Here is a 16429-nt window from a genome sequence, read left to right on the forward strand (position 1 = left end):
AAATAAGGCATTTTACCAAAGATATCAGTACTATGATTATGAAGATAAAGTGGTTACCAATTCTGAGCTGAAGGAAAAAAGTAAACAAGTTGGTTTTCAAGTTGATTTTACAGATGAAAGAAGACAAGTATTTTTCTATATCTCTGAATGAAAAAAAATCAAACACATTCTGTGTTATGATCTTTACTTACTACTAAGACTTGAACTCCAACATCAGAATACACCTACTAGTGTACATTGTTATCATCCAGGTTCGTGAAAAGCACTGAGGAAATTAAACAAAGGAAATAAATTCTGCTTTGTACTGCATCAAAATGAAATTACTGCCTTCTTCTGTTTTCTTTAAATGTACCTTTACACTGGTTTTTTGCATTATCATTTGGCTGCCTGCTGAGTGCCCATGTTGCTTCCTCACAAGGGATGCATTGCAGTAGTTTTAAGAAGATGAAAAGGATACGAGTCAAATTCATTTACTTACATTAATAGCAAAACAATATCCATTGTTATTCTAAATACAGGAGTGTATCCAAATCTTTCTGACACCTGGATTATGAGATGAGGTGCCATACTTATCTGTTCTCTAGTCTGTTTTATTGAAATGTCATCATTGTAAACTTGTTCTAAATGCCGTAGTTCATGTCCAGTAAGTCCAAAGACTGTGTGAGTGGAAAGGACAAGTGAACAAAATGTAAACCCTTATTGTTGTGAGAAAAAGTGCACCAGAAGTTGAAAATCTATTCATTGTACTTTCCCTTAAAGAATTTGGCTGGTAAATAACACATATGCAACCTTTTGAATGTAATTGTGTGTGTAATTATATCGTAGTGAGTAACTAAATATTGGGTGAGTCTGTTTTGTTTTGTTTTTTTTAAGAAAATAAGCCTATTTCTAGGGGAATTAATAAAACACTTGTGGCTTGCATTGCTTGCTCCCTAGTGCTGAAGTTGTCAAGGGTGAGCTGTAAGGAGAGAAGGCTGATGTCTGGGCTGCAGGATGCCTCCTTTAACAGATGGCCACTCTGAGCCCACCAGTTTACAGCACCAATATGCCCTCCTTGGCAACTGAGGCATTCACATTTTCCAGATCAACCTCCCTGTTATTTCTTCAGGTGTTCTCATGATCCAAGAGAATTTATATTTAAGTTTATTGACACATAAACTGCTCTCAGCTCTAATGTGTGTGGCTTGCAAACAAGCACAAGTGTTTATCATTGCATGAATTGCTATCTTACCATTCTAATTCCAAAAATTGCTTGTATATGTTCAATATTTTAGCACTTTGACCGACAGTAAGTAATGTGGATACCTGACTGGAAGAGACACTCTGCATCTAAGTTGTTCTGCAAGTTAGAGCTGGTGATATAATGCTTATCAGATAGTTTCAAGAGACAACACATTATATTGGATGCTGAAATAAATACTGGAGTGTTTTTCTTCAACAAACTGTAGATTTTTTTATTTTTCAGATAGTAGGGGCTGTGTATGAACCTGTGCCAGAAGGACTGTACTCTGAAAAAGTCTCATTTGCCATTAAGAGGTAATTACTCATTTTATTTTGACATCCTGCTGTAAAGATGTTTTTGTTTTGTATGCCTCCAGCAGAGATAATGTGACAGTTTGCAGACTTCAGCAACTGCCAGTATTTGTCTCTGAATAGGAAATATCTTTGGATTTAAAGAAAAACAGTGCTATCTCCTTACACCAATAATAACATATACAATATAGCTGCACACACGCAATTGGAAAACTCATACCACTATAGTCAGATTTAGCCAGTATAGACTTTATATTCACTACTGAAATTTATGTTTAACAGTATCAGTGCTGTACTTAATTCCCTTCACATAATTTTTTTCCCAATAAAAATCCAGAATTTGAGTAATTTTCAAATGCAGATTGTAGTCAAGGAAATAACCCCATTAGAATACGTTATTTATAGATCACTGTATGATCATGTTCATAGTTTTTTCTGTTTATTTGACTGATAGAAATACGTTTTTTGCTACTTTATAATTCTGTTAGCACAGCATCAGAGGTCACAAAGCAATGGAGGAAAAGAGGAGCCTGTACTTGCTACACTCACTTATCACAAATTTCTTAGCTATGTTTATATCTTCCTGGAGATAATGTAATTGTGTAAGGCAAAGTATAAAGTGAAATAGAGATTTAGTTAGCTCCCTTGAGTTTTCCATTTTAGAAAAAAACCCAAAAAAACAGTGCAAAAACTCTTATACTATCTCATTCAGATATTCAATTCTGTCTCTAAAAAGCACATTACAAAAAACGTTTGTGTAAGGTTATAAACTAAGGTTTTATAGTGTGTTGTAGTGTACAGAAAGGTTTCTGTTATTTAAAGATCTTGTGGATAAAGGATAACAATGGAGAGTACAGGAGCTAATAGAACTAACATTTAAGTTTAAGAGAGTCTGAAATGAATTTTAATGAAAATATTAGAATCTTCACATTCACAAGAATTTTTCTGCATATTTTACTAACAGTGGGAGACACTGAAGGTTTTTTTGTTATTGTTTATTTTGGAGGGGCTATTGTTTTTAATAATATCTCTTAGTATGTGTTAAATCTTAAATGATTTGTTATGTTTAGGTTTTTGCTTATGCTTTGTGAGCTATTTAGAAAGAATAAAAACATTAAAGAAAAGCAGTAATAATGAGATTTTAGTTATATAGATGAGGGAAACATTAACAGAAAAGATGTTATTTTCAAATGACTAAAACAGAACACATTTCAAAGATGAATGTTGGAAGTAAAAAAATAATTTCTTGCTAATGACTTGAAGAAATATTGAAAGCTTCTTGTTGCAACTGTAAATTTTCATTTAGTGTTATCATTACTATTCTTTAGTGTTGTTATTAAAATACAGTTTTATTGCTTTAAGCTACTAAAGAAAGTTCTGAAATCCTAGCCATCAAATTCCTTCAGAGTTGAACATCAACCTACTTGGTGTTTAGTCATAAATGATTTTTAGATGCATGGGAAATGAATATAGGAGTTAATAAAAATCTCTTCTAGCTCCCATTGGTCTTGGAACTTTTGCCCAGTTTCAGTGAATTAAAATAAAAAATCAAAAGGAAACCCCAACCCAAAGTATTTTTAAGGGTGAAAACTTGCACCTCTTTAAAAGAAATACAAAATTTAAAGTAAGAATTATTTTTAAAGTTATGAAAATTAGTGAAATTAATTAACTAACACATTTAAGCAAATTTCAACAAAAATATTAAAATAAAGAAGTTCAAGCATTGTAAAGCATTTCCAAAAGAGCTACTATGCATGTCAGCTGTGTTTTACTTAGAAATAACTGCTTTAGAAATCAGAAGTCATTCTATGGCATGTTCTTTGAAGAAGACTGTTGGGTTATATGTTTGTGTTAGCAGATCAATGGTGCTGTGCAAGGAAATCATAGTAAATGACCAGATTCATTGGAGTTCACAGATTTAAGACACTTTTTAGTACATGCAGGACTGTCCCTAGCAGCTTTCCTGTCCTACACTGCATACTCTGCAGAAAATGTTTTGGGGATTTAAAAATAGACCTAATAATATATTAATTACCCATACTGAGGGTGCCTTTAACATAGACCTGTTAAAGTATTTTAGATTGGAAGGGAACCCTGGCAGAGTCTAGTCCATCCTGCCCAATGCAGATACAATTAGATCTGGTTTCTCACTGCTCAGGGTTTTGTCTATGTCAGTTTTGTATTGAAGGATGGAGATTCCACAACTTCTCTGGGCTCTCTGTGGTGTTTGTCTGCCTTTGTGATTAAAAGTAATAGTAATAATAATAAATAAATAATAATAAAAGTAATAATAAAAATAAAAATAAAAATAAAAATAAAAAAAAAAAAAAAATAATAATAATAATAATAATAATAATAATAATAATAATAATAATGTAACAACAACAACAATTGTAAGTAATGGTAATAATAATAGTAATAATAATAATAATAACGACAATTTTTGGATCTGTCCAGACTTCCCTGTGGTTTAACCTATGTCTGAGGATCTGGCCATGCCTTCCCATTATGCAGGTAGCAATCAGGTCTGAGAATAGGTGGTTCAGGTCCCTCTGACAACTGCCCTGCCCATGTATCCCTGCAATTCACTGTTCACAAACCTTTGGAAAATGCACCCTCTCCCATGATCTAGGTCTTTAATAAAGATTAAATAGTACCAACCCAATCCCCACGAGGGAGGCCCCGTCTCCCCCATCCCAGAAGAAGGCACCAGGCATTCCTTAGTGTGTCTGGGAGTGCACAGCCACAGCTCCCAGTAGCAGTTCTGTTTCTGTTTCTGTAACTTATCACCATCAACTTCCCATTTTATCACTAGTAAATTAGGCTTTATTTTTTGTTATTGTTGTCTGCCATATCTGAGAAAATAAGGTGCGGCAAAGCAGAAAATGAATCAAAATTAAAAGGTCCATCCTTCTGTAACATTTTTCCATGCAGACTCTTTATTTTTAACAAGGTATTAATTAATTTTTTTTGGACATTCTTGTGCAGGAAAAATGACAGTATCTTAAACCCCAATGTCATTCTATGTTGGAAAATGTCATTGTTATGGAGGTTCTTACAGCTTTGATAATATCTGATAACATTTAATTATTACGGCCCATTTGTGAGTGGTTTGTGAATAGGAGAATATACGCTTGATTAGGGTGGAACAAGCTGATAATCTTCTTTATGATTCATAAACAATGACACCTGGAAAATGGAACCAACGAGAATAAAATTTTTAATTACAGATTGCAAAATACAGACCAGTGATGCTGATAAGGTATTTGTTCATGTTTTCTAACTCGCTGATCCAGTTCTGCAGAAATAATTCAGTTCTTCCATTTGTTCCAGGCTGTGTTTTAAGCATCCTTCATGAAGAACATCGGTAGTTTATCTACCATATATAATCTCAGAGAATTTATTTAAAAATACAAGGACAATGTTTTTGTGTAGCAAAATTGCCCTTTGAAAATTGTTATGATAATTCCAGTATAAAGTTATAATTTACACAGCCACTCTTGTCTGTTCAGATATTGCATCTCTTAGGTTCCTTTTGTCAAGGCTCAGTAGCTTGTGCAAAGAACCTCTGTGTAGGAAAATGGTACTCTAGAACACTTGGTACCAAACATTCTAGTCTTCACCTTACAAAAATAAGTAACCTGTATCAATGGTTGATATTTTTTTCAGAAGTTTTTTGAACTATCAGTCTAAGATCATTATTTATATTACACCATTTTTTTCAATAAAAAAGAATGCCAAAACCCACCAGCAAACTGTGACAAACCACTGCCTTTTAAAATGTAAGAGGTATTGGTTTGAAAGAAAGATACAGAGTAGGATTTGTAACTTAAAATACTATAAGCAACTTTTCCCATGTGCTTTTCATTTAAATTTTCTTAACCTACAGATTTGGAAGCTTGTTGTATGCTGTTATCTTTTGTATCTTGATATAGTAATTCTCTTGCATAACTGCGATGAAATTTGCAAAAAAAATGTGCTATAGCTGTAAAGATGCTAGATTTGGAGTTTTGATACAGTTACTGTGTCTTCGAGAGAAGAATGCCCTACCCAGATATTTGTGAGATATGATAGAATGGATAGTCTTACATAGAAGTTAGAATAGTTGTGTTTTGTATCAATACTTGGAAAATACACCTATGTACAAAACTGCTTGTGTGTTTTAGGCAATAATGGCTACTTTTCCCAAGGAGGAAACACTGCAGTTCTAGTTTCAATTGATATTTTATTAGGCATATTAAAAGAACAAGAGATTCTGACAAAGATTAGTAATGAGAAGTGGGAGACCTAATTTTGCAAATTGTTGTAAATAAGAATAAATCAGGCTAGGATCTTTCAAATTTTAGAGGCATATTACAGGGCTTAAAATCAGAAGGAGCCATGTTGTTTCTTTCTTCCTGGTATTTAGGAAAATTTTATAAAGTTGAAGGATTTCTAATAAAGAGAATAATTATTCCTGAAAAGTTTGCCTTAAAAAAAAAAAAAAAAGGCAATGTTCTGACTAAAAGTGCTTGGAAGAATTTCAAGCAGCTGCTCCTGAAATAAAAGCTCTGTGAGATGTAGACAGCCTAATTTATCTTAGTCAAGGCCCCAGCAAGTCCACGCCCAAGTAATTTGTCATTTTTCCATGGTGTCAGAGAATTTGGTGTTTCTGCCATGTAGTTCAATGTTTTGTTGAAGCCAGCTAGTTTATATGCTTTCTCCACTGAAATATACTTATGGCCTCCTTTTTCATCCCAGTTGTGTTATATTGTGAATGTTTCTGAAATTAGGACTGTACTCTCTGTCCTTGTATATGGAACTGAAGAACAGAGATCTTTTGGAGCCAGAGTGGAATTTGTTTTCTAAGTAGTTTAAAACTCCAGTTTGGTAGCTGGTAAACAGGCAGTTAAAAGGCAGGTCAGCAGATGATGAAGTACCTTGTGTGGTAAGTATAGCATAAAATCCGTGCTTGAAAATAATCCCAGTAAAAAGAATCGTCATCAGCTCCCCACACAAATTCTTATATTTCCTAGTACTCCCCAGAAACTGTTTATGTTAGAGCAGAAACAGATACAGGAGTGGCAGGTGTTTGATGGAGTTTGTGCGTTCAGTTCTGAAAGGTTAAGGTTGCTGACATAACACATGGTACAGAAGACCCAAACAAGTAAGAATAATGGCAATAATTATTTTTCATTAACATTAATAATGTATGTTACACCTTTCATTTCAAGGTGATCAATATTATTTTTTCATGATCTGGGTAGGAAGAGGTGGAAAGGAAAAAGGTAGTTTGTGTAAGCTCACCAAACTGACCAGTAGCAAATTTGAATTTTCTGTGTTCCAAGGCAAGTATAAGTCTCAAAACAGTAGTTGATCGAACTAATGAATTGTATTTCTAATATTTTCCTTTGAAGAGATGAGTGTGTATCCAAACAATGATTTGATTGCCTTTTGAAGTATTTAGATTTGAGAAATGGCTTTTGTCTGTTTAGAAAACAGTGAAAATATGTCCCTTCCATTACTTTGGAAACGTGTTTCATTACATGGGCGTCATCCATTATTGTTTCATTTACTGTATATATCCTAAAAGGTTTTCAATTTTTCTCTCATTGCCAAATTCTTTAATGTAAAATATACATATACCTAAAACAATATAGAATGATGAATATTCAGTTCAATCCTGTCTTTTGAATGTGGTAAAGTGTAAGTTTTATAATTGGAGTCCATCAGCTAGAAACATATGACAAAATATGAGCCACTTGTACCTTCTGCTACTCTGAGAATATATTAAAAATGGGCAGGCATGGTAGACTACTTCCTTTACTCGGTTTCTGATCTGTGCATGAGGCACATATATTCTGTCACAATCTTTCTCTATGCCTCTCTGTGTTCTTTGGTGTAGGGGGATACAATATAAGATATTAAAAGTAGTATAGAAAGTAATCTTACCCCTTAAGGAGTTGCAGCTGAGCCAATTATTAGAGATTAGGAACAGGCCTGACTCTAACAGTCTGCTGCTGTAGCAAATAAGAAGAAGAGTGTTATGAAAGAGTGGGTTGGTTGGTTGAGGGGGAACTGGGGTCAGTTGGCTATTGAGAGAAGAAGGGAGAGTCAGTGCTTAGAGGAGCTGCCCGGGAGAAGCAGCAAGGAGGTACGAAACTCTTGCAATGTGGAACCTTTGCAATATAATGACAACACTCTGGGAATTTAAACTTACTTTCATTTTTGTATCAATGATGTTGTTAGAATACCCATTTCGTTTGAAAAATTGATATATGTAAATTCATATATTCAAAGCAAGTTCCCAGTTACTCAGAGTAATGGGGGCAATGATGCTTAGATAATGGGAAAAGTAGGTCCAATATATTTTTCTGAGTGTAGTCTGATCTATGGAGTGTCTCCCCATTCCATGTTAGTTGGGGCTAATAGGGAGTCAGAATTCATTAACTGTGCTTGGTTTGAGCAGGTTCATTTAGGTTGCCTTTAGCTGAGTGCTTTGTCATAGTGTTCAAATGCGTGAGAATGCCCATTAGCAAGGCTGCTCTCTGCATTTTCCTGGTTTCACACTTGAACTGGTCTTTCCCAAACTGGGGCATGGCATATAGACCACAGTGAGTCATCTTCCATCTAGACAGGGTTTTTAGCTGCAGGTCAACACTGGCCCTCCCAGGCTTGGTCTATAGGTATCAAGGTGCTGTGCTACTGGACTAGGTTGGTACTGACAGAAAACATACTCTGATTATTCCTCTTGCAGGCAGCTTAGCTGCAGCCCATGCTAGGAAGTCTGCCTATCTCTCCTGCAGAGGCTGTTCAACTCTTTGTTGGCTGAAAATAGTAAATGGAGCAGTGTAGCTGTTTTCAAACTATATGGAAATTACTAAATTTAAACTAAAGAACCTGACCAAGCCTGAAATAGCTGATGAAGTTTCCTGACCTTTATCTGTGACATAAACCTTCATACTCCACAGCTAGGTGATTATGAGTCGATTGTATTTTGAATTTTTGAGGATCATTGCTATATAAAGGACCAAGAAGCACAACATAATTTAACTGTTTTTTCACCCAGTCATTTTCCCCGTGTCCAAATTCAGTTCTACTCTGCTGGCAATTGTTGTGCTAATAATCATGTTAGTTTCTAAGCATCACCACATGCATTACAAAGTAGTACTTAATTAGCAATTCAATTTGAATTAATCAAGTCTTTTTGTTAACTCAGAAAAAGACATAAAGATTGGATTAATGTTCATTTTAATTTCCTTTGTGTTTAGAAATAGATTTTGTGTCGTTCAGCGCATAAAAGATTTTCTTTCTTAAAACTGTGTGTGTATGAAGCAGTTGTTTTGGTGCTGGTTAAACCAATGAGTATGCTTGGGTTTAAAACACTTAGCATGCAACAGGTTATTAATATTTCAGAAATATAGTCAATATAGAATATTAAAATATTTTTGTTAAAATTATTGCCGAAGTTTGTTACATTTTTATAAAATAAAAATGTGGATGATCATGACCATGCATTGCTGCATAGGTACCCCTTTGGAAATGAGTGAGGACTCGGGAATGTCATGAAGACTTAGCATTCCACAAATTGTTTTCGTATTCTTCCAGCTTTCACTCTATTGTGAACCATTCTGTTCTGCTATTTATGTACCAGGTATTTGATCTTATGTCAAAATTTTAGAAATGTTGGTATGATTAAAAGAAAGGAACCTTTTTAAATTTATGCCATTAAGTTCGGAGAAGAAAGTGACAATACAAGAACTGTTTTGAATGCATAATTTTTTAAGAGTTTCTAAATGTTTTATTTGTTAGTGCATTAAAGCTTTTTAATAGAATTGCAGAATGGAAGGGAGGAAGAGTTGTCAAAGATTATCTTGTCCATTCCCAAGCCTTAGAGTTACCTGTCACACCTGACAGGTATTTGACCAGTCAGTCTTAAAAATGCCATGTTATAGAAACAGTTTGGAAAGAGCAGAAATGCAAAAACCTGTCTTTACAGTCAGCAATTGTCTGATTGAGTATTTTTATTCCATATGAAGAAAACATCTGCATTTAGTCTGATGCTAACAAAAAATTTTGGTCTTTGCTTGAAAGGGCATATTTCATGTATGTCTGGTTTCCAGGAGACATTAGATTGACATATGCCTGTGCACCTATGGGATGTATATGGCACTTGAAATTTTCAGACCCAATCTTAAATGTCATATAAGGGCGCTGATAGCACTGAGTCCAGAATATCCCCAAAAGCTGTTTGCTGTGTGCATTCAAACCTGTTACACAGTGAAATATGAACACATATTTCTCTCTGCAGGAGCCCAGATAGATTAAATAGTTACACTTAATTACAGAAAATTTCCTCCCCACAGTAGAAATATGTACAAGTTATGTGTGGTTTTTCTCTTACGTTGTAAACCCCCAGTGTTTTGTTGGTTTTTTTTTTTTTTGGTTGGTTGGGGTTTTTTTGTTGTTGTTTTTTAATTTTATTTGAGCTGAATAATAAAAAATGTGGAGGCAGAGAAGGAAAGAACGGAGGGTAATCAGAGGTCTACAGAACATGACTTAAGAAGTAAGAGTGACATGATTTTAAGGTAGTGTTCAAAATTGGACCTAATTACTCCAACTGACAATCTTCTTGGTACCAAGTAGAAAGAATGCACTAATCTTCAGAATTATTCTCTTTTTTATATATCCCAGTCTACCTTTTATAACAGCATGGTACTGTAGCATAGTCTGTTTCTGATCCAGCATAATCCCCATGTCTTTTGCTGCAGACTTGTGTCACCAGTCCTTTCTAGTCTGTGCAGTTCCATGGTTGTTTCTTCTTGATCGCAGAACTTTGCATTTTCCCTGTTTCAACTTCATCAGTTCTTTTAGCTTGTCCATTTTCTGGAAACTTTCTTTGACAGCAGCTGTCCCTTCCACTGGCAGAGCTCTGTGTATGATCTATATGCTGCAGTATGATATATGATGTGAATGGATCGCAGTCCGGGCACTTTTAACAGGCACTCTGCCTATCCATTATGCAGATCATCACTGTAATTCAGTGACAACATTGAGTGCTTTTGGAACAAGGTCAAAAAGGAGCCTGATAAATTGTGCTCACTACTCATTTTCAGTTTAGCAAACACTCAAAGCAGTTACCAGGTTGAGTACAGTTTTTATGGTCAATTATTCAGCCAACTGATTGTGATTTTGTCTAGCTCACACTTCCTAGGTTTCTTCTAGGACTTTATGAAATACATTGTCAAAAACCTTGCTAAAACCCACATATGTAACATCTACTTCTTGTTCCTAATGCACAGGAGCTGTAACCATCTTACCGAAAACGATATATTGGTTTAGCCTGGTTTTTTTCCCTGCCAATTTCATGTTATATATTACTTTTTTCATTGGTAGTTTACCAGTGGAAATAGGTTGTAGTTTGTTTTTTTTTTTTTAATAGAAATTCAATTGACTAGCATAATGCTGTGATTGTAAATGTTTCTAAGAAAGAAGATTAATTAAATGCTGTTTGCAAATGCCACTAGAGAGCTCTATATTTCACGAAGACAGAAAAGTTAATTCTTCTGGACAGCAGTATAACAAAACAGAGCTAAATAAAAGATCAGTATCTTTATTCTATTTCAACCTACTTTTTTTTTTTTCTAATAGCTTTTAGATTCCTGTTGGAAGTCAAAACCAGCAATTCAGGTTTCACTTTTCCATAAACAAAGTATATGCCGATTTTAGTGTTGGTAGTTACCAATGAAGAGATAGGGCAAGTATACAGGATCTGAATGAAAACAGAACTTTTCTTCATGGCTGAAACTCAAATTTCCAGAGATGCTTTTGCTCAGTAATAACCGTAGATGAATGCTGGAAAAAATGTTAATTGGTTCATAATTTGGACACTTTTTTGTGGGGGACTTTTCTCCTTAGCTTTCCTTTTCAGCTGTGTTTTTTTATACAAGAAGGGAGGATTTGTTTCAGCAATTAATCTGATGAATGGGGATACTGAGGCACTAGTTTATAAGGAAAATTTGAAAGCACCGACTGAAAATACCAATTTGAAAATATCAACTGATGGAGCCCCCCAGAGAGAATTGTAAAATACTGGATTCTAGAATCAACTGTAGTTATGAGCACAGTTCAAATTAATAAATATCAACCTAATTCCTTTTCCAATATTTGGGATATTTTGAATATTCCAGATTCCAGTTTCATAGACAGATAATCATCTTTCTCCTTATCTGAAAGAAGTCTTTCAGAGACTTCAGGGCATATGAAAATGATTGTTTCAATGTGTTCCAAAGTGAGTCCTCTTTTCTCCATGAACTTACCAAAAAATTATGTTCTTTATAACCCTATATCCTTATATAGGTCATTTTGGTCCCTCTGCTATGGTGAGCAAAAGTGATATTGAACTTGCATCCCATCCTCTTCTAGTCAGGGTACTTTGTTCTTCTAAATCAGCCAGTGTCCTATTAAAAAGAGAAAAAAATAGTACATAATATCACTTTTAAAAATTATTAGCTATTTTCTAGGTGGAGTAAGGTATACTACGGCAAATTTATGTATTAGTCTCAGATTAGTAATAGAATAATACAGTTTTCTATATTCTAGTGCTATGTAAATGGACCAGGTTTTTTTTCTAGAGAGGTTATAGCTTTGCAGTTTATATAACTACTTTAACACTTTAGGATATGTTCCACTGAGTTTCTGTAGTAGGTCTGTCCATTATTTTCAGGTCGAGGTCTATGGAATTCCATTCAGACATTTCAAACAGGTTTCCTTTCTTAATGGACAGTGAGATCTGGCACCAGTTTGTATCAGATGTCTTTTTGATCTTTTTTTCCCCCCCTCAGCTCCACCTGATTTACAAGTTATTGTTAACAATGAGTCTTTTGAGTATGAGGTTCAATACTGAAAGTGTTGAAAGGAGGTTTTAGTTTAAAATGTCCATGCAGTTTGACCCTTTTCTGTCTTTGCTTTGATTCCTTTGATGTGGAGCAGGTGAACTGGTTCTCTTCAGTGACTGTGCACTGACTGTTCAGGGCACAAGAAGTGTGTTCATGTGTGCCAGGACTGGAGTGCTCTCTTAAAGTCAGTTTGAGAGTCACCATTAGTGGTTTTCATGCCGTGCTACACTGCAGTCACTGCTATTGTGGCATCTTGGACATAACCTCAGTCAAGTACTGACCTATGAAATGACCTTTTCCCATCTGAATTTAAAGAGAAAACCTTGACAAGCCATCTCTTGGCTTGTTATCGATTTGGGACTAGAACAAAGGATGGGGAAGCAGCTATTTGAAGCAGATAATTATGTAGACAGTGGTATGTATAGTCAATGCTCAGGGATGCAGTGAAGTTTCTGAGGAGGAAGTTTCTAGTGCATTCACTCTGCTGTGTTCTAATAAAGTCAAAATACTTCATGGGAAAAACTTTGAAAGATTGTTGTCTTAGATACAAGACAAATTGTCTTATGCAGACTTGGTAAGAATATAAGTATTTAGGAATATATTATCTTCTGAAATTACTTTAATATTAAATATACTAATTGGTTTAATCTGATATATTTATACAATTTATCTCCTGTCCTCCTTTATCATGCTTTACTTTGACAGGATGGAGTAAAAAGAAACATGAATTTATTCACATGCAACAGAAATAACAGGTGAAGATTTGGAACAATAGGAGATCAGAAAAAGTCTTCCTTCAAAACATGTTGCATTAAAGGAGAAGCAACAGCAGGGACTGGGGATTTCTAGTCATTCCAGAAAAACAATAAACATTGACAGCAGCAGGGGCAGAATTTTATACGCATCAAATAACAAACAAGATGCAGCACTGAAATGTTACAAGCAAATAATTTGTATTCTGTGTTTTGATTTTCATAGTTCTGCTTTGATAATGCCAGCAGCGTTTGGTCATTTCATCCTCCGTGTCTCTCTGGCATCACATCTGTATTGGTTTGGCACAGCCTGGTTTGAGGTAGCAGGGGGGCCACAAAGCTTCCTGTGGGAAGCTGCTGGAAGCTTCCACCATGTCTGCCAGAGCAAATACCCAATGGCTCTGAAGATGGACATGGTGCTGGCCAAAGCTGGGCCAGTGAGAGAGGCTGGTAACTCCTCTGTGATGACATATTTAAGAAGAAAATCAAAACAAAGTTATGGGTTTTGTTTCTAGTCAGAGAAGAGGAGGAGGTGAGAACATGGGAGGGAAACAGCGCAGGGACACCAAGGTCAGTGAAGGAGGGGGGGAGGTATATTTCTCCCAGTCCTAATTTCACTCGTGAAGCCTTTGTTAACTTTTTTTGTTAACTTTTTTTCCCTTGTTCCTCCTTTGCCCAGCGGTGACAGGGGAGGCTGGGTGAGCAGCTCTAGTGGGTGCCTGGCATTGGGCCAGCGTCAAACCAGGACAACAACATTTCAAGTTCACTTCATATTTTACCACTATCTTGACTGTTACACGGGTTTTATTTATTCAGAACTGCACTGCTGTTTATTATCTAAGATGGAAGAGAGCAAATCTTCCGGTGCTTGTCCCTGGGAACCTCATACCTTTGTTCAGTCTGTTATTTTTCCTTTGTTCAGTATTTGCTTCTGCTCTGTTATTTGTTTCATTTTTCTCACTTTCAGTGCTTGTTGTGAAAAGACAGTCATCAAGAACAAAGCCTTATATGCAAAGGATAGAAATATTATGCTTAGTTTAAGAGTTAGAAAGTTTTACTCTAAATTTCGAATCAGTAACTGACCTAGGTACTGTGCAGTCCTGGACTAATAGCTAAGTAGTTTTACATGTGTATGCACAAGAGGCACTTCAATTTTTGGTTTTTCTAGTGAGTGTAGGAAAAGGACAATATCTAACATTGCCTTTTTGTTCTTGTCAGAAAAATGATGAGAAGTTGAGGCTGCATTGTAGCAAGAGTGCAGCAGTGGCAGTTTAGTTTTGCCAGGTGTAAAAGTGAATTTTCAGAAAATACTGACCTTCCAGATGTCAGTTATCCATCAGTCTGCACATGGCAAAGATGAGGAAAGAACATATGAAGCAATCCTGGCACAGGAGGAAAGGACTATGGATGTACCAACACTCTGGAATGGAGATAGCACCTAGGGAAATGAAATTGAAGGAGGAAAAAAAAATTGGGATATTGAGTGATCACAAGAAAATGGACTGGGATTACATCAGGTGCAGTGCAAAGGACCACAAGAGGCCCAAACTAACTTCACGGATGTTGTAAAAGCAGGGAAAAATCCAAGGAGGAAGAAAAAACTTGGAGGGGAAGAAATGAGGGACATGACAAGGATACTTGAAAAAAAAAAAAAAAAGAAAAATCTTGGTTCTAGTGAAAGCCATCAAAAGGCATGGCATCTCCTTTACAGAGCCTTTCTTTTCTGTTTGACAGCATCCTGATTCTTTTCCCCAAAGGAAATTTCATTTCCTTTGAGGAAGGGAAACGAAATCTTGCAATTTCAATAGGGATCAATATGGGCAAGCATTGCTGCATGTCCCTGCACTTGATGGCATGCCATGCCTTTTGATGGCTTTCACTAGAACCAAGATTTTTCTTTTCATTTTTCTTTTTCTTAAGTATCCTTGTCATGTCCCTCATTTCTTCCCCTCCAAGTTTCTTCTTCCTCCTTGGATTTTCCCCTGCTTTTACAACATCTGTGAAGTTGGTTTTGGCCTCTTTTGGTCCTTTGCACTGCACCTGATGTAATCCCTGTCCATTTTCTTGTAGTCACTAAATTTCCCCAATTTTATTTTTTCTTCCTTCAATTTCATTTCCCTAGGTGCTATCTCCATTCCAGAGCATTGGTAAGTCCTTCTTTTCTGTTTTGGGGGGATGAATTTGTGCGAGCTTTGGTGCACATACCTCTACTTGCTGGTAATCCCTGCCTTTTGATGGCTTTCACTTCAACTAAATTTTTTCTTTTCTTTTTTTTTTTTTTTTAAACTATGTATGCAATGTCCCTGATATCTTCCCCTCTGTTTGTTGTCTTCCTCCTGGGTTTCTTCCCCTGCTTTTGCAACATCCGTGATGTTAGTTTTGGCCTCTTTTCATGAAACCAAGGAGGAAGAACAAACTTTGGAGGGGAATATTTGAGGGACATGACGAGGATACTTAACCAAGATTTTTATTTTTATTTTTTATAGTGAAAGCCATCAAAAAGGCATGGCATGCCATCAAGTGCAGGGACATGCAGCCATGCTTGCCCAATTGATCCCCATTGAAATGGAAAAATTTTGTTTCCCTTGCCCAAAGGAAATTTCATTTCCTTTGGGCAAGGGAAAGGGGATCCTGCCAAACAGAAAAGAAATCTCCTTTGCAGAGACTATAATCCAATGAAATGCAATTAAAAAACCCCCAAAAAAGCAGAAAATCTGCAGATTGAGTGACTCTAAGAAAGTGGTCTGGCAGGAGATGAGCTGCAGTGCAAAGGACCAAAAGAGGCCGAAACTAACCTCACAGATGTTGCAAAAGCAGGGGAAAAAAACAAGGAGGAAGACACAGCTTGGAGGGGAAGATACCAGGGACATGGCATGGATACTTAAAAAAAAAAAAAAGAGAAATAAATGAAAAGAAAAATCTCGGTGGAATTGAAAGTCATCAAAATGCATGGCATTCCATCAAGTGCAGGGACATGCACCAAAGCTTGCCCAAATTGATCCCCGCTGAAGAAGAAGCATCAGGTGGTATTATGCTGGTCAGAGGTTGATTAAAAGGTTCTTTTTTTTCATTTGCATGTGTGTGTATTTTCTCTAAATGGCAATGAGACATGCATAGTGACAATTCAAGCAGCTCCAGTTCAACTAATTTCAAAGAGTCTGCTATTGGTAAGATTCTTCAAGAATGAAATGTGCTCCACTTTCTAACAGTAAAGCAGTTTTTTAGCCTAATATATTAGGGTATTTCATAGTTTGTCCCAAGTTCACA

General features: G+C 35.9%; 1 protein-coding gene across 1 annotated transcript in view; it reads left to right on the forward strand.

Moving 5' to 3' along the window:
• The window catches only part of NEK10 (NIMA related kinase 10), a gene marked incomplete at both ends in the record, with an annotated part of 81688 nt that overhangs the window by 43123 nt on the left and 22136 nt on the right, over positions 1–16429 (forward strand). Inside the window, 8 exon segments of the mRNA XM_084208479.1 lie at positions 937–961; positions 965–1003; positions 1007–1066; positions 1466–1536; positions 13389–13612; positions 14413–14482; positions 14484–14571; positions 15285–15309. Coding sequence (XP_084064605.1) covers positions 937–961; positions 965–1003; positions 1007–1066; positions 1466–1536; positions 13389–13612; positions 14413–14482; positions 14484–14571; positions 15285–15309 — 602 coding nt within the window.

This window comes from Fringilla coelebs, assembly GCF_963513975.1.
Source record: "Fringilla coelebs genome assembly, chromosome: 1".
Taxonomy (NCBI): Eukaryota; Metazoa; Chordata; class Aves; order Passeriformes; family Fringillidae; genus Fringilla; species Fringilla coelebs.